Genomic DNA, 25,915 nt, shown 5'->3' on the forward strand with positions numbered 1-25,915 from the left:
GCTCTGGTAATGCCTTTGAAACAAAAAGCTTTAAAGCTATCAACAGAAAATCTTCAAATTTTGTGTGTCAAACTAGAACATGTAAGAATAAAAGGAATAAATACTGAGAATTTGTTCATTAAATAATTTTATTTAGACTGCTTAGGATAGCAAACCAAGCGGGTTTGTGAAACTACAAGCAGTGTCACTGATGTAAGGAAGGAGAGTGAGTGGATACCCACACAAGCTCTCTGCGTTTTACCTTCAGAGCAAGGTTTGCCTGTTGTTTCTCTTGGGGGAGATGGGGGGAAGTAATTACAGTGTGACTGTATTATCATTAGTATTAATTCAGGTGTCAGTCTGGTTGTTCATAAATATTAACAGCCTCAAGTAATGCTGTGCTGTTGATTCTTAGCCTCGGTGTTTAGAAGTTGAACTCATCAGGTGAATAGCTAAGCTGTTGTTAGAAGAAATTACCCTGCCACAGAGATGTCCTTTAGAGGCTTCACCTAAACAGAGATCTGAATGAATGCTTCACTGTTTTGATCTTCCTTCATAGGTCTTGTTTGTGCTGGGATAATTACAGTCTGTAATTAGCTGCAAGGGCAGTTCTTTTGAAGTCGACGAATTTGTAATTTTTACTGTAAACTGAGAAATACCCTTTTACCTCTTCTGGCCCTTTTGTTTAATTTACAGATTGTTTTCTGTTGGGATTTTTGTGCAAATGTTTAGATGTCTCAAAAACAGGAACAAAAAACCACCAAACAAAACACCCACAAACAAGCAAAGAACCACCCAAACTGGGTGGGGTTATACTCCACCATTTCTTTCCTTGCCTGGAAACCAGTTAGAAGCTGTCATTTCTTACAAATGGGGTATAGCCATCCACACAGCCGGGGCTGTGTCAGGAAGATCCGAGGGGAGTCTAAATGTCTTTAAAAATGCGGAGTACAATCTCATGCACAGTTCTGCATGGTGAAATGGGAAGGCAATGGTTGTCTCTAACCACACAGTGGTACTGTGAGGCTCTTTGAAAAGTGCTTCTTAACTAACTTTTATGTCTGTATGCTTTAATATTTTTCTTCTGTTTAATGTAGGAAACCAGATTGTTCACAAGCTGTAGCCATCACATGTAGTATACATGCTTTTATGTATTTTAAGACTACAGCTATACATTTGCTAGCTCTGCATGTACTACTTTATGTCTTTGAACCTATCTTTTGAGTAAACCAACCAAATCTTACTTATTTTCTTTTGTTATTCTGCTCTGCTTCCATTGATGACTGTAAACTTTTGACTCCAGACTGGCAATATGAGGGTAAGGTGGCAAAGTGGAACTTCCTGAACATTGCTCGTCTGTTTTTGATTTTTATTTTCCTTAGAACATTATTAAAATTCTGTTTACTCTCTTTAATTAGATCCTTTGTTGCAATTAAATTCAAATTATGTTTATTTCTGTTGTGCAGCTTTAATTATGATTTATACCTTTTAGTTATTCCTCGGTTATTTCTCTGGATTAAATTACCATTGTACTATCTCTGTCCTGAAGGACTTGTGCTTCACTAAGATCCCTGGTGATATCTCTAGAGTAAGACATGAACAGATTTATTAGTGTAGCTATCAAACTGTATTGTGGTGGTATGTAACAACGACTTGGTGTGTGTGTGTGTGTGTTCATGACGTGGGAAAGAAGGCTCACAGATGAGATAGCAGAACAAACCATACTAAGTTTTTGCTGTTTAAATGTTTGTTTTAAGTATGAATCAGCATCTGAGATGTTACATCCTCTATCATCAGATTCTCCTTTGCTTTATAAAGTGTGTATGAGTAAAGGATAAGCAAACAGCTCAGATCTTGATCCTCTGTGAGTATAATTTAGCTAACTGGTGTAGCCTGTACCTACATAATATTTAAGTGAATATTTGTCTTCAGTATGCTGAATATGCTGACTTGTTTTTAAAAACAGCAACAAAACTCCAAGGATCCTTCTGGAATTAGAAATAACTTCTCTTTTCATCTTTATAGATTGCAAATTGGCCAGAACAGGTCCTCCAGCCACAATAGTTCCTATTGATGAAGAAAGTCGAAACGGTGAGTGCACCTTGGTTTCCCGCGACACACCTTCGGTTCCCCCATGTTAGCTCCTCAGTGTGGGGGAGTGGCTGGTGCGACTTGGCAGTGAGGACCCTGTGCTTCAGCTTTGAGGACTGGTCTCTGAAAACCTCTTAGTGGGGATTGCGGGCGGAAAGGTAACAGTGATCCAAAATGCTGAGAGGTGTTATTTCTCCCTGAAGGTTATGAATTTTGATGACTTTGGTCTTTGACTCTGGATAGCTCCTGTAAATATGCATTTAGTTTTAACAAATGTTTAGATCACAATTATTTGTAATACGAAATAGTTTAGCTCCCTTGTTGCTAATATACCAGCTTACTTCTACTGGTCTGACTTCTTATGTTGGTACGATGTTACCAGAGGACAAAGTGTTGGTCAGTCTTTGGTTTTGGTGTGGTTAGGTAAAGCTGAAACCTTTCTCTAAAGCTTGACAGGAGTGTTAACATTGCTGTCTTCTGGGTTTCACATGCAGCTTTTAGAAGGTTGCTTGTTGTTTCACTCTTAAGTTTAATATGAGTTTATGGGCACCTTTGAAATGGCAGAACTTGCTTGCATCTACAAGAAGGTCTGGAAGAGAGGATACAGGGAACTACAGGCCTGTCAGCCTTACCTCAGTGCCAGGGAAGATGATGGAGCAGATCATCCTGAATGCTGTCACATGACACATACAGGACAACCAGGTGATCGGGCCCACTCAGCAGGGGTTTATGGAAGGCAGGTCCTGCTTGGCTAACCTGATCTTCTTCTCTGACAAGGTGACCTGCTTAGTGGGTGAGGGAAAGGCTGTGGATGTTGTCTACCTAGACTTTAGTAGAACCTTTGATGCCGTTTCCCACAGCGTTCTCCTGGAGAAATTGGCTGCTCGTGGCTTGGAGGGGTGTACTCTTCACTGGGTAAAAAAACGACTGGATGGCCGGGCCCAAGGAGTGGTGGTGAATAGGGTTCAGTCCAGCTGGCAACCAGACACAAGCGGTGTTCCCCAGGGCTCGGTATTGGAGTCAGCTCTGTTTAATGTCTTTATCAGTGATCTGGATGAGGCGATTAAGTGCTCCCTCAGTAAGGCTGCAGACAACACCAAGTTGGGTGGGAGTGTTGGTCTGCTGGAGGACAGGAAGGCTCTGCAGAGGGATCTGGATCTGATGGGCCAAGGCTAGTTGTGTGAGGTTCAACAAGGCCAAGTGCTGGGTCCTGTACTTGAATTACAACAACCCCATGCAGTGCTACAGGCTTGGGGATGAGTGGCTGGAAAGCTGCCCTGCAGAAAAGGACCCGAGTGTGCTGATCAACAGCCGGCTGAACATGAGCCAGCAGTGTGCCCAGGTGGCCAAGAAGGCCAACAGCATCCTGTCCTGTACCAGAAATAGCGTGGCCAGCAGGAGTAGGGAGGTGATCGTGCCCCTGTACTCAGCACTGGTGAGGCTGCACCTTGAGTACTGTGTGCAGTTTTGGGCCCATTACTGCAAGAAAGACAGTGAGGTGCTGGAGCGTGTCCAGAGAAGGGCAACGGAGCTGGTGAAGGGTCTGGAGAACAGGTCTTATGAGGGGCGGCTGAGGGAACTGAGGTTGTTCAGTCTAGACAAGAGGAGGCTGAGGGGAGACCTTATCACTCTCTACAACTACCTGAAAGGAGGTTGTAGTGAGGTGGGAGTCAGTCTCTTCTCCCAAGTAACAAGGGAACGGATGAGAGGAAGTGGCCTCCAGTTGTGCCAGGGGAGGTTTAGATTGGACATTAGGAAACATTTCTTTACCGAAAGAGTGATCAAGCGTTGGAGCAGGCTGCCCAGGGAAGTGGTGGAGTCACCATCCCTGGAGGTGTTCAAAAAATGTGTTGATATAGCACTTCTGGACATGGTTTAGTGGTGGGCTTAGCAGTGCTAGGTTAACAGTTGGACTTGATGGTCTTAAAGGTCTTTTCCTACCTAAATGATTCTATGGAAACTTCAACATAATTTTTTTTTGTTTCTTTGTTTTGTTTTTTTTTTTTTGTTTGGTTGTTTTTTTTAAGCTCCTCCTGTCAAATCATACAGTTCTGGAATTGTTGATGTGTAGTTTCAGCGTTGCATTTATGCAGCATCCTGTAACGTGAGGAAGTGCTTTACCCTGTTAGAGTCAGTGCTTTGCACAGGTGTCTGTTACTCCTGATATTAAGTTACTACTCTTTCCTGATTTGTATTTTGTGATTTATTTTTTTTTCTTTTTAACCTAGGCACAGTTGTGTGCTGCATATGGTTATGACTGATTGTATATGGATGCTTGAAATGGTGAAAAAAGTCCAGGTCATGCTGGTGGAACCTCTCTGCTGTTATCCTTGGGGGTAACTGCTTGCTGTTGGAGTTGCTCAAGGTCAGATAGATAAGAGTATGCAGGTTTTACTGCGAAGAGAACCAAAAAGTCCAGTTGTTAATAGGCCTGTGTACTGAACATCTCAGTTGGTTCTGAAGTGCCTTTTAAGAACAAGCTGTTTTCTTCTTCCTGTGCTGATTTTTTTTCTTGCAGTCATGTCTGCTGGAAAAATGATGATTGGTCTCAGCAAAATGAAATTCCCCTGGTAACTCTGTCCACATACTGAGCAGGACTCTCTGTTTTTTTTGTTTGTTTGGGTTTTTTAAATTGTTTTTTTTGTTTGTTCGTTTTTTGTAGTGCAGTCTGAATGCCATAAAAGTAACTTATACAGTGCAATATTAATCTATGTAGAAAGCTGTATCATGCTTATATCATGCTTATATCAAGTAGGAAAAAACCCCAAATTCTTTCTCTCAGAGTGTTTAAATGGTGTGTGATCACAACATCCATGATGGGTCTTAGTCTTTAATAGCAGAACTTCTGGGTGTAATCTGTGCTGCAATATTGGTTAACTGTTGTGAAAATAGTTTGGTATATATGGTACCTCAGTCATTCAAGCATCCAGAATCAATGCTGTGGGTTTTTTCCTTATCTTTTTTCAATGCACATAGAAGGAGCCTTGGGATTTGATGCTTATGAAGTAATTGTACCTGTATCACCTTGTTGGGAAGGTGTCAAATATTCTTGATTATACATCGATAGTTCTGGTGTAGTTTACAGTGCTTTATCCTCACCTGCTAGCAGCACTTGAGTTACTTATCTGGAGAATGTGGTGGGAGCAACAGCCAAAACTAAGGCTAGGTGCTGACTGTAGAGTTATTTGATATATAAACAAAAATTTAGAGAATAAAAAGCTTGCAGCTCTCTAATTGAATAGCATAATAAACTTTGTTTCTCAGCTTTTTAATGCTTGATTCAGTGTTTCCTATAAAGTTAAAATTTTCTGTTCAAATGTAACTGCAAGAAAGATGGTTAAAACGAGTATGGTGGGGAGAGATGTGAATCTCCTGAAAGCTCTGCATCTGTCTGCAATGATTTAATTTCTGTTCTGCTGTGAATTCTTATAAACCATTAACTCCCCATTAAAGAAATCAAATTGGAAGTAGAAACTTCAATTGGCATTGTAGTTAATGGAAATGACACACCTCATCTCTAAGTCACAATATGTATTAAGTAAATGAATCTCCTGGGAAGTCAGCTCTTGAGCTGAAAAGTCCTTAAACCTTTTGCTGTCTTTGTGAAGTGGTAAGTTGTATCCTCCCCCCTACCAGGTGTGACTGAAATGACTGAAGGTTAAATCTCAGTACAGTGTAGAGGCTCAGTGTTTGAGTCAATGCTACTACTTATGTACATCATATTAAATAATTGTTTTTCCATGAGTCTTGCTTAAACTGAACGTAGAAATTTTAAAATAGAAAAACAGTCACAGCAAAGGAAGTGGAGTAGGTAGCTACCAGCAGATTTTGTTTTCCAGCTCTGTATAAGCACCCTTCCAGACATCTTCAGGTTCAGGGCAAATGCTTTAGCTTGCTAGAGTCAAATTTGGGTCCATGCCAAATGATGGGTGGTGTTGCAGCTGAATGTGTATGAGTACACACCTGTGTATCACACATATATATCTGGGAATTAGGAGACTAACTGATCAGGTAACACTTGTTACTTGGATGCTTCCTGCATGCAGCTGCACCCCCTCTTTTTTTTTTTTTTTTTTTGCCTGTTTTTGAGATCATGTTCAGATAGCGACATAAGATGTTTTTTGGTGTCTGGCTATGCCATCAGTGTTGAAAAATATTGGTACGCTATTGTTAGTTGTGCTCTTTTAATACGCTGATGTTTTGGTTCTAGGCAAGCCACTGTTGTATCCTGATAAGAAAACTTCCATTTCTGTGGTGCTTTGTTTGGGCTACAGTTTCAATTGGTGCTCTACAGCACTGCCCTCGGCTGGTTTCCTTACACATTTTATGCTAGAGCTTGGAATGGCTACTGACAGAATTAGACTGAGAGCAGATTCTTCTATAGGTAGGGCCTCAGTTAGATTTTCAGCATGACCCCTGTTACAGGCAGTAGAAATGGTTTGGTTACCAGAGCTTCTCTCTTGTAGGCTTTCATCCTTCCAATACATTAGAAGATGAATCTGTGTAAATGGTAAGGGCTTATAAAGAAGTCAGAACAGCCTTGCCACTGAAAAACCTTTGTAAAAATCTTGAAAAAGGAACAAACAGAGGAATAATAAGGAAGGTCAGCTGAAGCAGTGTGTTGTGATAAGAAAATGTCTTAATACCAGTTTTTGGTACGTTGGGAGCTCTGGTATGAGGATTGGACATTGATAGAGCATGCAGTCTGAAAGTAAAAATCATGGATATCGATGCCAGGATCAGTGAGGTGAGTGTATTTAGTGTGTGAATTCAGTAGAATAGTTTATCAAAAAGTATTTAAAATAATTTGCCGTCCAGTCTCAAAATTGGCATTATATATTTGCTAAAAGTGATAGTGAAGCTGTAGTGATACACACTTGGATGATATGCAGATTACATGTTATACAACATTTCTGATGACCAAAAAAACTTTATATTGGAATTGCCGATAGATGCAGAGAAACAATCTGCCTGTTTTTGTTCTAATATGCACAAATATGTCTCTAGATCATTTAAAGTATGAAATCTGATCGCGTTATTTTAATTCCTTGCACTGCACTGCAGCTTTCAAAGGTCTGTTGTTGATGTTGAACTGTCTCTTCTAAGGTTTTAGAATGAAGATCTCAAAACAATAACTGAGTTAACACCTCTGTGTGACATTTCATTTCATCCAGTCACATATTCGTCATGTTCTGGCAAGTGAATAAACAGAAAATCCTGCTCTTTAGAAGTACATCTTTAGTTCCACTGTGTTGAATGTTGTTTCTCAGTATACCGAGTTCAATCATTTTTCATTTACAAGAAGACTGGAGACCAGCAAATCTCAGGGAATAAAAATATTTTACAAGATAACTATTCCTTATTTTTGCAGTCAGACATGCAGGTGTGGTGGGTGACCCTGGCTGATGCCAGGTGCCCGCCAAAGCTGCTCTATCGCTCCCCTCCTCATCTGGACGGGGAAAGAAAAATACAATGACAGGCTCATGAGTCAAGATAAGGACAATGTAATAAAGGAAAAGCAAAGGCCATGCACAGAAGCAAAGGAAAACAAAAGGTTTTATTCTCTACTTCCCATCTTTCCAGCCACTACCCAGCATCCTGGGCTTTAGTACACGTAGCGGTTGCTCTGGAAGACAAACTTGAATAACAAATGCCCTGCCTTCCTCCTTTTTTCACCTAGCTTATATTGCTGAGCAGATGTCGTATGGTATGGACATGCACTTCGGGTAAGCTCTCCTGTTTGTGTCCCCTCCCTAGATCTTGCCCACCCTCAGGGAATGTTGTCGAGACAGCCTTGATGCTGTGCCAGCCCTGCTCAGCAGTAGCCAAACCATGGGTGTGTTACCAGCACCTCTTCAGCTGTCACTGTAAAGCACACCATGATGAGGGCTGCTGCGGGGAAAACTAACTCCATCTCAGCCAGACCCAACACAGCAGTTACCACGTCTGACCTTTAAAGATCTCCTCGAGAGATCAGCATAGATTTGGGATTTGTCTGTTTCCCACCACTGGATTAATATATCTTTATATCAAGAAATTGAGGTACAATAGCTTGTTAATTAGAGTTGTGTTCCTGTGAAGAATCCTAGAAGGGGTGAACTTTACATTTCTTAATGTAGAAATTAATTACTTTTTCATTTTTGCTTTGTTTAACTGAATGAGTACTTGAGATCATATTAATGGCAAAACTTAATTCTTCTAGATATAGGGGTTTTTTTTTGTAGGTGGAGAGTTATTTTCACTAAGGAATTATTTTTCATTACTGAATTTGAGGCTTGTTTTTAACTTGTTTTAAAGACTGACTGAATGAGACTTACTCATACTTCAGACTTTTTCGTTGCAGCTGCACCCCAGGTTTTTGGTGGCCTTCATGTAGAACTCCCTGTGCTTTTTTCATTAGATGAGCATATTGAAATGCTAAAAGGCTTTGAATCTTTAAAAAGTTTTTTAATGGAAAGTAGTCTATTGGGAAATGACTTCTAAAAGAGGCAAAATTGAGCTCTGCTAGATATGACCGATTAAAGTAGAATTTGGAACAGGATGCAGAGGCTGGGATGAGGGAGCAAGCAGGCTGCAACGTCACAGGCTTCTTGGCAGGAGGTTGGGTGACCTCGTGTACAATGCGGGGGCACAGACAGAATAGCCGTACCTCTGTCACCTGCTGCTTGATACTTGCCATTACATGTTGTACTTCAGGATAGCTACGAAGCTGATAGAATATGGGTGAGTACTATTCAAATTTTAACAGATGCTTGTTCGGCGTATAAGTTATATACTTAGCTAATAGCCGGGTGCCAACATGGGATCAGTGTAATGCTAAAAGATCCACCTGAATGCAAAGAATATGAACTGGTGTCTTGCTTCATTACATGAACTTTCATAACATGCATTTATAACAAAAACTCTGTAGTTATGGATATTTTGTGTTCTTGCCTATCCTAGGTAAACTTGTAAATGTTGTTCTACTTTTGGTTGGTGTGTTGTTTTTTTTTCTTTCTACCCCCCTGCCCTTATGGTGATATAGAGTGCTAATGAATAGTTGAACCATCTCCACAAATTACATGATCTCTCACTTCTCCCCATACATAAATCTCAATGTTCATGGGAGGTGTTTGGTATTTATGCATACACAGGTAAGTGCTGGAATGAGCTTTCATGGGTGTAGGTGGGTTAGGTATTATTGCTATATCTTTTCATCTCCCTGCCGTCTTGGCAGCAATCTTTTGTCAGTCTGACTTCCTCGGGAGGCAGAGGATGTGTGATCACTCTACAAATCCCCATCAATAACTCCCTGCAGTGAGGGATTAAATGGGAAACAGGGCACAAATATGCAGGAAACCAGGCTGTGGTTTTTTTCCGTGCTATTATTGGACCCATTTGTTTTCAGTTTAATTTTATGTAATGCTGGAAGAATTGGACCTGGTTACTAAGGCACATTGACAATGTCACTGCAGATTTCTGTGCTGTACCAAACTATTTTAACTTGTTTTTCAGAGGCAATTGACAGGGATTGAAGAAAATGTCTCTAGAGGCAGAAAATCTGTAGCCTCTCTTCGGAGACGGACTTAAGTGTCTAATACATTTCTTATGGACTGTGTGCGATGGCTTCTGAAAGCCATTACTTAATAAAATTTTCAGTAACTACCGGTGTAGGCTGGAACTGAACTAATGAGCCTTAAAGATGAAGGGTGCTGCTATCCATCTCCTGCATGGATCCGTATGCTGATTCCAGTCTGGCTGCCATCAGACATATTGGCTAAGGGGAAAAATTGACTTAGTAAAATATAATTTTCTGCTCTGGAAAGCTGCTATGGTTAAACACAGGTATGTTGAGAACAGCATTTCTTAAGAGTTGTGGCTCTATAATCTTTTCCTACTTTTCCCTTCTGTTTCAGAAAAAGGATGAATGAATAACTTTGAAAGATGAGAAAGTGTCTCAGCATCTTAATTTCTTCAAAATTTCTTGCATCTTTCCTACAGAAATAGTGTCTCTGATATTATTGCTGTTTTGAAATTCTTTGAGAATTTTTCTGGTTTTGCAGTTGAATTTTGCATACGCCACCAAAGCTGTAATTGGTTTAAAATGCCATTTAACAGCTTTTTTAAACATTCAAAAGTCCACTCAAGGTGTTTGGATTATTGAAACCCAGTATCAACAAATACTCAGACTTAATTGTGAGAAGTGTTGTGTTATTTTACATCGTAAGAGTTCCTGAATTGTAATTAGTGGAACTAAAATCTGCAGCAATGGATCTTGGCATTTGGCCCTGTAAAGCCTTAGCAGGAAGAGCAGGCTGAGGTGAGACGTGTCAAATGTGTAAAGCAGTTTCAACTTGGCTGGTGTCCTGTGTGTTCCCATAACCCTCTTTACATGCGTATGGCGAATGTACAAACCAGGATAAGTTAGAAGACTGTTCTGTGAAGTCACGTACATCTAATTAAAAGCTCACATTTATTTTATGTAGAAGTAAAACAGTGCCTCTCAAGCTCCTGCTTTCCCCGTTTTATAAGGAAAAGCAGCCTTGGGAAGGAAGGGAGGTAACATCCATCTGATGGTAGCATAGCACACTGTCCCAGAGACATCACTGATGGAAGGAAGCACTCTAAGCTTGGTGAAATAGCTGTTTCCGAGGAAGGTTTCCATGTGGAGCATGCAGGTTCACGTGTCTGTAGGCCTGTTACGTCTTTGTGTTGTGTATAAGGCTCGCTCCTTTGACTTGTTGCACTATCTGCAGTAGCACTCTGTGGACACTCAAGGGAGGGAAAAAAATGGTTAAATAAGATGGGCTGAAGACAGCCTTGCATACTCAGCACCTGAATGAGACTTAAAGCTATTCCGTGGGGATTAACTAGACTAAAATAGAGCAGAGCTTTCAGCCTTAGCTCTGGGTTTCTTGCTGCAGGAGGGAGGACTTGATTTTCTTTTAAGCTGTAGAGATGCTAGCATATTGCATAGAGGTGTTAGAGTTTATAAAGTTATATATCCTTGTAAGCTATAATTTATTGTCTTTATGAGCCTCTCAGTCTCTGATTTCAAAACAACTTATGTTCACCTATTACTTCCTATCATTCAAAAATCTGCTTTAGGTAGCATTATGGAAGAAAAGTAATCTCAGCTTTACTGTTTCAAGTCTTTCTGAGAAAAACGTCTCTCAGGTCTGGGATGTTTGTGTGGATGTGGAAAGGGAAAAGAGAGCAAGCTGTAATGTACTGTAATTTTGTATTGATTTTTCTTGATTTCCCCATAAGTGCAGTTTGAGGACTATTTGCACTTAACTTTCGCTTGGTGCACTATTCCTTTTGTAGCGGTTAACAATTACATTTCTATAATGGAAAAACCCCCAAATTATTGGCTTATATGTTGTTATCATTCCTGTGAAATGCTTCTAGGGAGAAACTGCTTCAGTTGATTTCCAGTCTAAGTTATGCAATTGTCTATATGCCTGTGTGTCCACACATAGATTTTTCTCACATCTTTAGACAATCTTACAGCTTCCTAAAGTATTTGTGAATGTTTATCATGAGTAGTGGGAAGTATTATTTTTTTGAATACATCTTCACCAATCTGGAATTTGGTTTCTGTAGCAATGGAGATGTGGTATGTTGTGTTTATGCATGATAGAGTGTACGTTAAGGTATTGCAGCCAATAAATAAATCTTTGAATGAAACATTATCTTGCTGTACAAGGGAAAGAGGAGTTCAATCAACTTTGCTTCTAAACCACCAACTTGTCTTCAATTGTAAAACTAGTTGCTTTTGTACAGGTACTGCCACTTTCTCGGGTCCCATGTGTCCATCTGAGAATGCTTAAATTAGTCTAGATTCTTGTCGGCCAAGGTTTGCAGTTCAGTCTAGCGCTAGCGGTTAGCCACCAGTGCAATCTACATGGCTAATATGATTGTAGCATTGAGCATCAGTAGCCTTTTGCTGAATTTGTGTGTGCTGGTGCTGTTCTGTGATCATTAACACTGGGTCTGTGCAAGATTAGGTTAGCCAGCAGTACAAATCTGATCGGTATTGGGCCCAGGCACATAATAACATTTTGTCAAATTAGGGCACGCAGTGTGGAGTTTATTCTGGCTCTGTGTTTTTTTTTATGTAGGAAGAAAGGTGATACATTAGATCTAGTATCTGCCAGATTAAGTAAGTCCTATCAGAAGAAGTTATCCTTTCAGAGTGCTTTGGACAAATTTTAACAAGAGGAGTGGATTTGTATTGATTTGTGTATACCACGTGGCTGCGCAGTGCTACAGCTGCTGCTAAGGGCTGAAGATTGAATTTACCATGTTGTAGAGTGCTGTATAGTTCAACCCCATCTTCCCACACCCAGACTGGTTTGGGAGCCCAGGTGTTCCCTATTGACACTTCTCTAAGTCATCCGGATGAACTACTATTGCATGGGCTGCTCTAGGTTGAGTCTAGGTGTGACTCTAAAGATTTGGTCAGATCCTGAGGCTGCCTGAAAAGAGAGCCCACAGCTTGGTGTTCACAGCCCTGGCTAGTACTGGCTCTAGTTCTGGGTTGTTCAGGGCATTCCTGTGCCATTTTGGAGTGTGTTGGTTAGACTTGCAGAAAGGGGTTCGGTTGGGCCACAGAAGTCCACTGGGAAGAGTGTATAATCCAGCAAAACTTCAGCAATAGCATCAAACAGGGACTTGCTAACTACTGCTGTGCTCCTTGGCTTTGAGGTGGGAAGCATGCAGCAGGGTGCAAGAGTATCAGGAGAGACCCAATTGTAGCTGACTTGTTTTATTCTTCTGGCAGAACTTTACTTCACACTCGAGGGTTTTCTGAATGCTCTGGTCCAAGTACTACTCCGAAATTTCTCCTTAATGGAGGAAAATTGGCTAATATGCCACAGCTCAATAATGTACTTTTAAACTATTCCTGTTTTTCTGTCATGCATGCTTGGTTGCAGAGATAGAGCCAATTAAGACTAAAGGTTATTTGGTCTTAATCAACTGTCCCAAGAACTGTTATTAAATGCAGCAACAGGAAGTATCAGAGTATAACAGGCTTGTATTTCAGGGAAGGGTAAGTTGCCTGGAAGAATATACCTGCTGTTCTTGTGAAGAGGGCTCTGAGTTGAGCAGATGAAGGGTAAGTGAGGATTAGAAGTTAGAAAGTTCTTTTATCTTGGCTAATAAATGCCTTCACTGAGCTGGAATATGGAATATGTTTTTTGTAACTTGTAGTTTTCCTCATGTTCTTTATGTTAGCAGCTGACTCATACATGTTGGTGCTCAACTTACTGTCTTAAGTTGTTTAAATCAAAATGTAAACTAGTGCAAGAAAGTATCACTTCTTAGTGACAATTTTATGTGGTTTATAAATTCACAAGATGGGAAAAGAGGCCTACATTTATGGAAATTATTTTTGTTTCATTCAAGCCTGTTCATTTCCATTCCGAAATGATACATTCTTACGATTTTGTTATTAACAATTTAATTGAAAAGTCATGAATCAATTTGTTGTCTAATGCTATTTTTATACCACAGATTTAAATTCACACTCGTGTTTTTCATGGAGGACAAATGTGTAAAGACTGAAGAAGCTGTAAAATGGATAATCTTGTTATTCCACCTCCATTCATGAGCACAGACATCAGCAGTGGCCACTATTTAAGCTGAGGTTCTGTTAAAGATCTCTACAATTCTTGTTTTTCAGTATTTTTTTGAATTATGTCGTCTTTAAGAAAAATATCGAATTGTCAAAAAGCAGGAGAGAATTTGAGGTGGGAGTAGGGGAGGAAAGAGTCAACCTTTTAGAAACAGATTAATTTATTCTTAGAAGGACAGAAAATACAGTGATAGGGTTGGAATTATTTAAAATGTTTCTGTGTTGTCATCTGTCTAGAAAAATACCTTAACCTGGTATTGCTGCTCTTGGGGGTAGGTGAAATAGATGTCCTTAAATTACCTTCAGGGGTGAGAGGTGTTTTCCCCTATTTTCATCATTAACCGTCTCATCTACCTCTGCAGGTTCTTGGGACTTGTATGTAGTTATCAAAGCTATTTTGTTTTTCTTTGCATTGTCAGTGCACCTGTTCAGGTGTTGCATCTCTGCTCAAGTTGTATTTGCTGAAATCTTCCTCATGCTGACAGCTTGCAGCTGTCTCGGTGTACACAGAGGCACTAATTCAACCACAAGCTATTGAGTTTTGTTCACTAAATATTGAATAACTGTAGCAGATCAGGCAAGACTACGGCCTTCCCTAGTATTTATGCTTAAAATGAGAAAAATTGGGAACTCAGCTCCGTTTTGTGGTAGGTGTAATTTTTGTGAATAATGATAATGCTCTGTAATGGCAAGGCCTTTTTTAAAATGTATTTGAGACTTTCTTTTTTTGTGGAAATTCTCCTCAGAGTGATTTAAAATTTTCTGAACAGGTCATCTTTGACAGTTTGAGTACTCAGAATAAATTATTCAAATTGTGATACTCCATTCATTCATATTCCCAGATTGTCAGTTTACCTTTGCAAATGAAGAACTGCATATTTCAACAATTTATTTCTCTCATATAATTTTGGAACACTGAATGTCATTTTACTAGCAGTATTCTTTGACTGCCTTTTCCTTTACAGTTCCAATAAAGCAGTGCAAGAATAGGAGTATTTCAGATGTTTTAAGCCAGCTTAAAATGAGTTTTCCTCTGGGGAGTGGGAGGGTACTGTTGTGATCAATCCTCTGGTAGTAATTGCCAGAATTGTTATGTTGTGCTTTTGAAGCGTTTTGATATCGCTTTATTTTTGGAGTTCCTGTTTATTGTCCAACATGTATACCCGTAGGAGATTAACAGAGAGCTCGTTTTTTCTATTCTTTACAAGGAAAGCGGGGACACCAATGAACTTTGAAAGAAACTTGTTTTGAAATCTTTGTTCATAGTGCATTCAAAACATAAGCAGAATTTCTTTGTGTGGCATGGCTTTGAATACAGAATACTGTTTTCACAAAGTACATGTCGAGCTGTGTATTCCACTTCCTTTTGCCCTGGCTAAAAGTGGGTACTATGAAAATCCTTTCAGAAGCAAGCGCAGCATGTATGGGTTAGCCCAGTAAGTTAAATGACACATTTAAATATTTACCTGCCTTATTTTCACCAAGTGATAACTGCTTTTACTAGTATGACTTAAAATCAATTTTTGCCAAGTTCTCCTTTTGTGAAACTTTTCCTCTTGTAGAAACGTGATTTACATTTGGCACGCTGCTCATCTGGAAGAAAATCTTTTCACTGGAGCATATCACTGTCATTGCAATGGATATCTATTATTGTTACACTACCCACCAACAAGTGAGCTGTTCTTGTTTTATATTCTCCACTGCCTGTTCCTGTAAGCAACTGTCTTACCCTGATGTGGGAATTGGTGGCATTTATATGAATGCCAAGACAAATGAGTGGCAGAACCAGGAACCAGATTTAAGCATCTGGTAACAATAGGTGGGGGAGAAATATTTTTTTCAGAGTTCTGCAAAAAAAAAAAGTATGAAACAGAGTCCAAAGCAGGAATATAGAGCTCTTAGGTATGAGTGAGCCTGTCTAAGCCACAAACCTGCAGTGGTTCTGAATCTCCCAGCTGGCCCTGCTCTAGGCAGTGTGAATGTAGTGACTACCATGGAGATCTTGCAGTGTTGAGAGCTCAGGTCCCCTCTTGTGCTACTGGCAAAGGTCTGGCAGTGATGCCAGAGCTAATAGGGAATGGTTATTTATGTGTGTTTGATGTCAAACAGTAGGCTTCCTACCCTGCAGCTCAGAATCCATTCTTCCTTCTTCATTAGGCTCTTTTGAGCTCTCTATCAGGCAGATGCTCCTGTTCCTAAAAGCCCTGGCTCTGCTGGTTTCTGTGCTCTTGACCTACCTGGTCCCAGAATCATCTGTTCTTACCCGTTCAGGCTCTGTTGAGTTGGACCTACTCAGCAGCTCATACTAGATTCACCTCTTGGTCAACTCAGTCCTGTGTATGGTAATAGCATGTTACTAATTTCTGTATACTTTTGAATTGCTATATTTAAAACTAATCCAGTGTAAAGCATAAGCTGATTTTTTTTTTTTTCTGTCCTTATGAACTAAGATGGAATTTGGACTTGTCAGAGGCTGCAACTATTATGTCATATTTTGCTAATACCATCAGGAAATATTTTCAGTTTGTGGGGAGTGTTCACTTGATTGAGTTGAAAAGATCCATGTGCTCAAATTCTCCTGGTGTCCTGGGACATGTCATTGATTGCAAATACTGAAGAGAGATGATGACCAGAGGAAGCCCTTGAGAGTGAGATCTGTTCTGAAGGCTGGAGTTTGCTTTTTGGTGATGTTTTACATTATATCTGTCAGTGATGCTTCTATTTTACTGTGTCCCATTAAGTAGCTTGTTAGGTGTAGTAAAAGTGTTAGCTATTCTTAATGTCTGTATCAGTGAGCAGCGTGACGGGGCTGAGCCGGGGGTGAACCCAATGCAGGCAAGGTTTGGATGGAGGCAGTGTGTCTGCACAGCATTGTGAGCTGGCAGCTGGATTTACGGTATGTTTGATTTAATCTTAGCTTGGGAAACTTTTTGCCTTAGATGATTTGGATGCATCCCAGAATACTAAAGTATGGAGTGCTAACGTCATTTAGTGGAACCTATGTTTGTGGATAGGTATCTAAAAAGCTTTTTTGAAAGATTCAGCATGTTAGGTTTGTAAGCCTGCTTTGTTTTGGTGATGGTCAGGGGGTCTAAGCCCCTTCAGTTCTTTTCAAAGTCTAATTAACACCAGATGATACGTTTAACAGTGTGATGGCTTCCCACATTGATCTCCTTTCTTTCTCTTCTGTGTCAAAAGAATTCCCCACCTTACCTTGTTGGAAAAGGAAGTATTTTATTGAAATGCACAAAACTAAGCTAAAAATGACAGCTCACTAAGTAAAAGGACCGTGGAGCTACTGAAAGAGGGAAGAATAAAGGTCTGCAAGCAAGTCCCGTTGCAGTAACCACTGCGTGTGTCCTTTCCTATGGTCCTCATTTTTGGCTGCCATCCCTGATTTGGGGGGGGGGGGAGGGAATTGTGCCCAGGCCCTTCTTGAGTGATCCTGAACATCTTTTAATTGTCTGTAGGGCTTAAGGTTAGGGTGCCTGCAGACCTGCTCCTCTCGCTTTTCCTGAGGATCCCAAATTTACATGATTTCTTCTTGCCACCCGCCCTGTGGAAAGCTCAGCACATTCAGTTGCTCTTAGCAAGGTGGCATATAGTCCTCTCTCTCTCCACTTGCTATCCAAACAACTCTGCATGAGGTGGAGGATAATGTCCAGATAGAGGTGCCCTTCCTGCTTCACTCTCTAGCACAACAGAATATAGAGAATCTATAGAAGATCCAGTAAATGAGAACTTGAGTCATTGTGTCTCCTTCAGGAGGTGCCCGAGGACCTCTGAAAGTCTGTACGCCAGAACAAAACTCTGATTGCTTTTCTGAGAGGCTTTTTATAAGTGAGGCATGCTTTTGAAAATTTGTCTGCTTCTATGAAACCTCAACTAAATTTTCATTTAAAATGATGATAAAACCCCAGTACTTTTTCAACCCTGAGCGAGAAGGGATGGCTTTGCATCTCCTATTCTTCAACATGTGCTTGAAAAGGCTACTGGTAGTGTGAAACTGGACTAGGTGAGCAATGAGCTGTTCTCAATGCTTTTATAAGCATTACTACCTTAAAAAAAAAGGGGAAAAATGAAGGAAAAAAAAAGAAGAAATGTCTTTTAAATGGTCATGCCCCAGCTTCCTTTAATTACGCTTAATTTGCTTTGATCTTGAAGAGAGAGAACTACAGCAACTTAGGATATAGTTTTTTCTCCCTCATATTCCCTGTGTTTGTAAGCAGGTTGCTCTGCAAACAGCAGTAATTTTAGCTTTATTCCAACTTTGAAACGCTGATAAGAATAACACTTAAGTTATCACTTGTTTTGTACAGCAGAGTGCATGTAGCAGTAAAATAATTCAATAAAAGATGGATTTCAAAGCTTTGCTTGGCTCAAACATAAATTACATTTGTTGGTTTATTTTGTTACATAGTCTCATGTGAAAACTCCTTACATCCTCTTAGATTTTCCAAGTCATGTTAATCAAGCCAAATGTTATCCTCCACAGCTCTGGTATTTCTTTCTCCTTTATTCCCTTACTGTTTTTTGTCATATTCTGCATTGTATCCTACTGACACAACTGTTCAGGAAAACACAGCCTGATCAAAATAAATCATTGAGTCTCAACCTTCTGAGTATCTGCCTCTGATTTATACCATTAGCATGTTTCTGGTGATAATTTGCTTCCTCTGATAAGCCCATCCTTTCTTTTGTAGCTTTTTGGAGGAGCAGTGAACAACTGTATGGTCTGAAGGGGCAAGAGTTTTCTGATCAAGCATTTGCTGAGGTAGTAAGGCTGATGTCAGCTGTAAGGCTGATGTCAGCTGTAAGCTCTGAAATGCTTTTATGTGGTTTTTCATCATGAGCTTGTGCTGTTTTGAGACCCAGCTTGATTCACTGCCCCTTGGGACACATCTTGTTAGTGTGTAACCTGGGTGTTGTTTTTTGTGGTACCATAGTGGTGGGGCTGTGGCTGTGGTACTGAATGCCTTGAGAATAAAAGAGGCACTGAACTTCTACAGAGTGCGAGGATTGTAGGGCGTAATTATTTTTTTTTTCTGTGCTTAATTATTTGATGCCGAGTTCTAAATCAGTCCAAATGTACGTGAGTTCTTTTCAGAAGAACAATTATACATGGCTGCTGCCAGGCATTACGTTTTATTTTTCAGAATGCTTTATGAGACCAATGAAAATTCTGGCAAATACTGCTTCTGAAATGCACTACTGAGCATTTGTGTTGGGCTGTTCTTTTGTCACTGTCACAACAAGGTGAAGTTTAAAAGAGCAATTCTGTGATAAATTGTCTTCCACACAAGGAATTAATAGTTTCTGAAAGGGCATCCCTGAGGAAACTGGCAGCTGAGAGAACCACCTAACTTTTCAAGCATGTCTGGGTGTTTTGATAGTTTTTCTTGTCTCTTCCTTTTTTTTTTCCTCTTTTTTTTGATTATTGGTTCTGTTACCCTTCACACGCAGCTCCCCACTCTCTGTTTTATGCATTCAGGTTTTTCCGTAGTTTTGCCTGGCCTAAGAAGGGGTGGGGTGAGAGGGTGCAGCACTGGCAAACTCGGCAGCGTGAAATGTAGGTGACATGCTGGGCCATCCCCTCCCCAGTTGTTTCTGGTAGGTAACCTGCATTGTGCCAATTTCTCCTTCCTTGGTGCATTTCGCCTGTTTGCTCTTGTTAACGCCTCTTGTGCCTCTTTCCTTTTACAGGCAAAAACCCTGTTAGGTCCCATTGGGGATCCTTTTGTGCATTACGATTTCTCTCTGTGATTGACTGTTGAATGTCCTAATTTCTTTCTAAGTTTTGGAGCCTGTAGGCTGCTCCCCATATCTGTCTGTCAAAGGTCACTTTTTATCAATTCCAGTTTCCAGAATTAACTCTTGCTTACCCCAGAGACACCTGGGGAACTCAGCTCTGGCTTTACCTCCATCTCTTCTTTTTTCAGTTTACCAGATATGGTTATTCATCCCTTGCTTTGGTTCCCTCTTTGCGTTGTGTTGATACAGCTCCCAGGGTTGTTTTTTTTTTCTCTCTCTTTTTCCCTCTAATTATTCTGTGGTTTAACGCTGTTGCTTTGAGGTGATAGAAATTTCAAAGAAGAATTTCAAAGACTAAATTTTCCTTTCTTGAGGAAATGTTTAGTGGGTTTCACCTGACTTTACTAATCATTTGTCACTTTAAAAAAAAAAAAAAAACCAACAACAAACCGTCAGTCGATGGAGATGTATTTTCCTTTTATCTTCCCTATCAGCTTTATTTTCCTTTTACTGAGCTGTTACTTTTAATGCATTCATTCAGCTTCATTTCCTTTTTTTCTTTTCCCCAAATGCTGTAAGTACACTAGAATTTTATATCACTGAGCTCTTCCTTGTAATTTTGCGCTCAGCTTCAGAGGTGCTACTTGAGTGTGTTTAAAAAGGAGAAATTTGGAGAAGTACAACTGAAGTTGTGTGTCCAAAATGCATCCTTTGGTAGATTGGTTACAGTTGAATGTCATATAGGTGGCAATTCTTTTGAAGCTCAAGATTGTTGTTCCTTACTAAATATGTATGCAGATTTCTGGAAAAAAAAAAAAAAAAAAAAAAGTAGTGGATAAACTACTTTTATTCATTTTAAAAGACAGGTAGGAAAAATGAAACTGAGCAGGTACTGGTACTCCAGTTTGCATTCCACTATTTTTCCTACTTCTACAATTTTTTTCATTCTGGATTTGTTCTCAGTGCAGCTTAGTGCAGTGACATATTTATGCCACAACTCCCTTTTATTTCTTAGTGAAGCACTCATGACTCTGAAAGCCTGAAAGACGAGCTGTTGAACTCACACCAGGCACACCTTACAGACTGTGGTGGTACCTGGATTTCCTGAGCTTTTCAAGAGCATTAGGCACCTAAGCCAGATGGACAGTTGTCAGTTTGTACATAAAATTGCCTTTAGGCTATGAAAAATACTGGTAACAAGTCTTCAGCTTGTACAAACCAAGGTTGTTCACCAGCTGCGTAGGTTTTCTGAGAAATGTCTTGATTTACGGAGCCAAAATATTTGTGGGTGTGTGATGATGTGAATGTGTAATTGATATAGTTGTATGTACCATTTAAAGACTGTATAGATTGTGGGGACACTTCCTCTTTCTAGAAAGGCTTGACCATGAGAGAGGAAACATCCAAAAAGGGTTTTGTGCCTTTTCCAAGGGAATTCAGTGACTACAGTGTTTAAAGAGAGTAACATTTTTCTTACACTTGGCCTTATGAAGAATATTTATTATCCTTTTATCTTTGGACCTTTTTTGAGTATGAGATTTGGAAACTTGTTTGGTAATATTGGCTTTTGATAGGATGGGAACCCTGTGTATGTGGTGCTAGGAACTGGCTTTCAGGACCAGATTTTTTTTTTTTTTTTTGACTGATAACTTATGGGTAAGTTTTGACTTTAGCTTTCAGTCTAACAGAAAATACTTGAAAAAGCTATGAAATGCTGAAGCTGAAATTAAGGTTACTCCTGCTTTCTGAAGTTGGCCTGTTTTGAACAGGGCTTGGGCTAGATGGCCTCCAGCAATCTGTTCAAAACTTCATGATTCTATGATTTTGGGCACACACTACAAACTGCCTTATTAACAAGCAGGATGGTTTATTTGTAATGCAGATTTATTCAAATTGTTTGCATCTTTTGGGGGCATAATGCTCTACAGTCTCCTATGTTGACCATTAAGGAAAAGAAAAATAAAAGAGACGGTGTGCTCATTGTGTGATTGCTATTTACTTTTCTCTCTTACCAACAGCTGTAAGGAAGTAATACTAATTTTTTCCTCATTGTTCCTAATTTGATAAGATTGAAAATGGTCTAATATTGAGATATATTAAACTTTATTTTCTGTAATTATCTCTGAATACAGTAGCTCCTGTTTTATCTAAGCTTTCCTGAAAGTCTCTCGATCAAGATCTTATTTAGAGGGACAAGCTTCTGATGTGTTAAATGACCAGGGATGTCCCAAGGGAACTTTTGGACATTCTGTGCATTAGCTCTGAATATTGCACGCCTTGTAGCTGTTAAGATTTTGGGGTCATCCAGAGAAGTTTATGCTCTGGATTGTAGAGGACAACTGGAAATAGTTCATCTTTGCCCTTCATTACAAATCAGAGCGAATCAGTTTTTGCTCCTGAGGTAGATGAGAGTTGAAGTACTGAATCAAAAAGAAAAAAAGCAAGATAATTACCACTGAAATAACTCTCAGTGAAGATCATTGCAGTTCTAGGACCTTCCGTGATGGCACTGCGTGCAGCTCTCTCCCCAGGGGATGGGGGAATTATTGTGTGTGTAAGTTAAGGGCTTGCTTGGGGGTCACAGAGGGGCTTGTGATGGCCTGTTGGACTGTCAATTTGATGCTTAGGTTGAAATGAAATAGTTGCAGTTGACTTTACATAGCATCTTGCACCGGATTAGCTATTGCTAGTTTGATTTGTCTAATTCTCTCAACTACTGATTTATATTCTTAGCTAGATAGGAATTACAGCTTTAGAAAAGAAAATGGGAGCCAAAGATGCCAAAAGAGGAGTGCCAGCACACCCTTAGAACTGTGAAGGAATTTCAGTAACAGCTGCCTTGTTGGATCATGAGTCTTCTGGGTAATCACAAAAAATTACAAAGTTCAGTTATTCTTAAATCACTTTGAACACAAATGCTGTTTTCTCATTTAAAGCATAGTTGAGGGTGGTTCTTTATTAAAGACAATTCAGATTGACTGGAAGCCTTGCAGTTGCAAATGGTGGTTACCAGAGGCAAGATGGCACTCTCTTTCTTTTAGCCTGCACTCAAAAGCATTTTCTATAATGTTTTTTTCATGTTCTTATTTATTCATTTAATGCACTCAGAAAAGCTTTGGGGAGTTAGTCCAGAACTTGAGCCCTCTGTATGCATAATTTTCTGAATATTTGGGATATTACTGTATTAACGCAGAGATTCAGAATGATACGTGCTGTAGGTATCTGGGATCAGCAGCCTCCAGGCAGAAATCATTATAAATTCAGAACGCTTTGCTTTGTTTCAACTGGATGGTAAAAGCCTGTATCAAAAGGGATAAGCAGAGTTCAGTGTCTGGGATGTTCTTTATCACAGTGGAGGAGAGCTGGTACTTGAAAGGGTTCAGGATTGTGAATGTCAGTATAGCCCTTCAACTGAATTTATATTCATAGGTCAGTATTTGATCACTATGGTTTTTAATATTTTTTTTCCAGTTTAAATAATTCTATTTTAGGAAATAAATTATATTTTACTTTTTTAAGTTGAGATGCTAAAAATGAACCAGCTAGATAAATGAGATTATTGAAAAACACTTGGAATATAGATAGGAAATGGAGAAAGGGGTCAATTGAGAAAGAAAGCTTTGATCAAGACATCAGAAAGTGAGAGCTATCAAAATCTAGTTGACTTGAACTTCAAAATATATATTGAAAAGAAAAATACTTTTCAGCAAAGAGAAGAAAAAGTATAAATGGAGTGGGATGGCTGTGCTTTAGGGAGAGAGTAAAGGTTGAAGATGCTCTTAGATATCACCTCAAACCTAAATGCACGCTTTGTCTGGCTTGTAATTAAGGAGGGCCGTGCTGAAATTGAGGGCAAGGGCAGGACAGCTGATGAAAAGGTGTGGAAGCAATGGAAGAGACTGCATGTAGGTGGAATGAGCTGTGTGTGCTCAAAAAAGGAGGACCAGGAGGAGCAGGAAGGAAAGCAGGTAATTTTCGTCCCACAACAGTGAAAGAGCTGATGCATGAAATCACAGATGAGACGATGAGGATTTTAATATATCTTTCAAGCTTGGCTATAATATATGATTAGAAATTATATTGGCATATGTACTGACTGAATAATAACAAATATACTATTTTATGGAACGGGAATTATTCAGGGCCTAATTTCAATAGTATGTGAACAAAAATAAAAGCATGTCGGTAAATACAATCTAGGTAAAATTAATATACTGCTCCATACCTGATGTGACATCACAAAATCATAGAGTGGTTTGGGCTGGAAGAGAAATCATCTAGTTGCAACCCCCCTGCCATGGGCAGGGACACCTTCCACTAGACCAGGTTGCTCCCAGCCCCATCCAGCCTGGCCTTGAACACTGCCAGGGAGGGGGCAGCCACAGCTTCTCTGGGCAACCTGTGCCAGTGCCTCACCACTCTCACAGTCCAGAATTTCTTCCCAATATCTCATCTAAATCTCCCCTCTTTCAGTCTGAAACCATTACCCCTCCTCCTGTCACTATACTCCCTGGTAAAGAGTCCCCACCTTTCCTATAGGCCCCCTTTAAGTAGTGGCAGGTTGCTAGAAGGTCTCCCAGGAGCCTTCTCTTCTCTAGGCTGAACAACCCCAGCTATCTCAGCCTGTCCTCCCAGGGGAGGTGCTTCAGTCCCCTGAGCATCTTCATGGCCTCCTCCGGACCCACTCGAGCAGGTCCATGTCTTTCTTGTGCTGGGGCCCCCAGAGCTGGACACAGCACTGCAGGTGGGGTCTCACCAGAGCAGAGCAGAGGGGGAGAATCCCCTCCCTCAACCTGCTGGCCACACTGCTCTTGGTGCAGCCCAGGATGCGATTGGCTTTCTGGGATGCAAGTGCACATTGCTGGGTCATGTCCAGCTTTTCATCCATCAGCACCCCCAAGTCCTCAGCAGGGCTGCTCTCGATCCCTTCATCCCCCAGCGTGTATTGATACTAGGGATTGCCCCGACCCAGATGCAGGACCTTGCACTTGGCCTTGTTGAACTCCATGAGGTTTGCACGGGCCCACCTCTCCAGCCTGTCCAGGTCCCTCTGGATGGCCTCCCTTCCCTCCAGCATGTCGACCTCAGCGCACAGCTTGGTGTTGTCAGCAACCTTTCTGAGGGTGTACTCGATCCCACTGTACATGTTCCTGACAAAGACGTTAAACAGCACCGGTCCCAGTAACGACCCTTGAGGAACGCCGTTCGTCACTGGTCTCCACTCAAACATCAAGCTGTTGACCGTGACTCTTTGAGTGTGACCATCCAGCCAATTCCTGATCCACTGAGTGGTCCATCCATCAAATCCCTGTCTCTCCAGTTTAGAGACAAGGATGTAGTGCAGTACAGTGTCGAGTGCTTTGCACAAGTCCAGGGAGATGACATCACAGTTGCTCTTCCCTTATCCACCAACGCTGTAAGCCCATCGTAGAAGGCCACCAAATGTGTCAGGCACAATTTGCCCTTAGTGAAGCCGTGTTGGCAGTCACCAGTCACCTCCTTATTTTCCACTTGCCCTAGCGTATTTTCCAGGAGTAACTGTTCTGTGATGTTGCCGGGCACAGAGGAGAGACTGACTGACATGTAGTTCCCCAGGTCTTTCTTTTTTCCCTTTTTGAAGATGGGGCCATGGTTCCCCCTTTGCAGTCAGCGGGAACTTCACCAGACTGCCACAGCCTCTCAAATATGATGGACTGTGGTTTAGCTACTTCATCTGCCAGTTCCCTCGGGACCTGTGGATGCATCTCATCAGGTCCCATGGACTTGTGCACCTTCAGGTTCCTTAGATGTTTTCAAACCTGATCTTCTGCTACAGTGGGTGGTTCTTCATTCTCCCAGCCCCTGCCTTTGCCTTCTGCGACTTGAGCAGTGTGGCTGGAGCACTTGCCGGTGAAGACTGAGGCAAAAAAGTCGCTGAGTACCTCAGCCTTCTCCATATCCTGAGTAACCAGGTCTCCTGTTCGCTTCCGGAGAAGACCCACATTTTCCCTAGTCTTCCTTTTGTCACTGACTTACCTATAGAAGTTTTTCTTCTTGCCCTTGACATCCCTGGCCAGATTTAATTCTGTCAGGGCTTTGGCTTTCCTAACTTGACTCCTGGCTGCTCGGACAATTTATCTATATTCCTTCCAGGCTATCTGGCCTTGCTTCCACCCTCTGTAGGCTGCCTTTTTGTGTTTGAGTTTATCCAGGAGCTCCTTGTTCATCCACACAGACCTCCTGGCATTTTTGCCTGACTTCCTCTTCATTGGCATGGATTGGTCTTGAGCTTGGAGGAGATCCTTGAACATTGACCAACTTTCTTGGGCCCCTCTTCCCTCTAGAACTGTAACCCATGGTACTCTGCCAAGCAGGTCCCTGAAGAGGCCCAAGTCTGCTCTCCTGAAGTCCAGGGTAGCAAGCTTGCTGCATGCCCTTCTCGCTGCCTGAAGGATCCTGAACTCCACCATCTCATGGTCACTGCAGCCAAGGCTG

At 40.8% G+C, this 25,915-nt stretch overlaps 1 protein-coding gene across 2 annotated transcripts in view; it reads left to right on the top strand.

The window, feature by feature from the left end:
* PCDH15 (protocadherin related 15) overlaps positions 1–25,915 on the top strand; it is a 367,987-nt gene that overhangs the window by 27,766 nt on the left and 314,306 nt on the right. The window contains exons 2-3 of one of the 2 annotated variants that reach the window (XM_086467277.1): positions 1,283–1,297; positions 2,005–2,070. In XM_086467277.1, the coding sequence (XP_086323403.1) occupies positions 1,283–1,297; positions 2,005–2,070 (81 nt within the window). The remainder of the gene's footprint in view (positions 1–1,282; positions 1,298–2,004; positions 2,071–25,915) is intronic. The other variant, XM_086467276.1, reaches the window with a different exon arrangement.

Source organism: Leptosomus discolor, chromosome 6 (assembly GCF_034619465.1).
Source record: "Leptosomus discolor isolate bLepDis1 chromosome 6, bLepDis1.hap2, whole genome shotgun sequence".
Taxonomy (NCBI): Eukaryota; Metazoa; Chordata; class Aves; order Leptosomiformes; family Leptosomidae; genus Leptosomus; species Leptosomus discolor.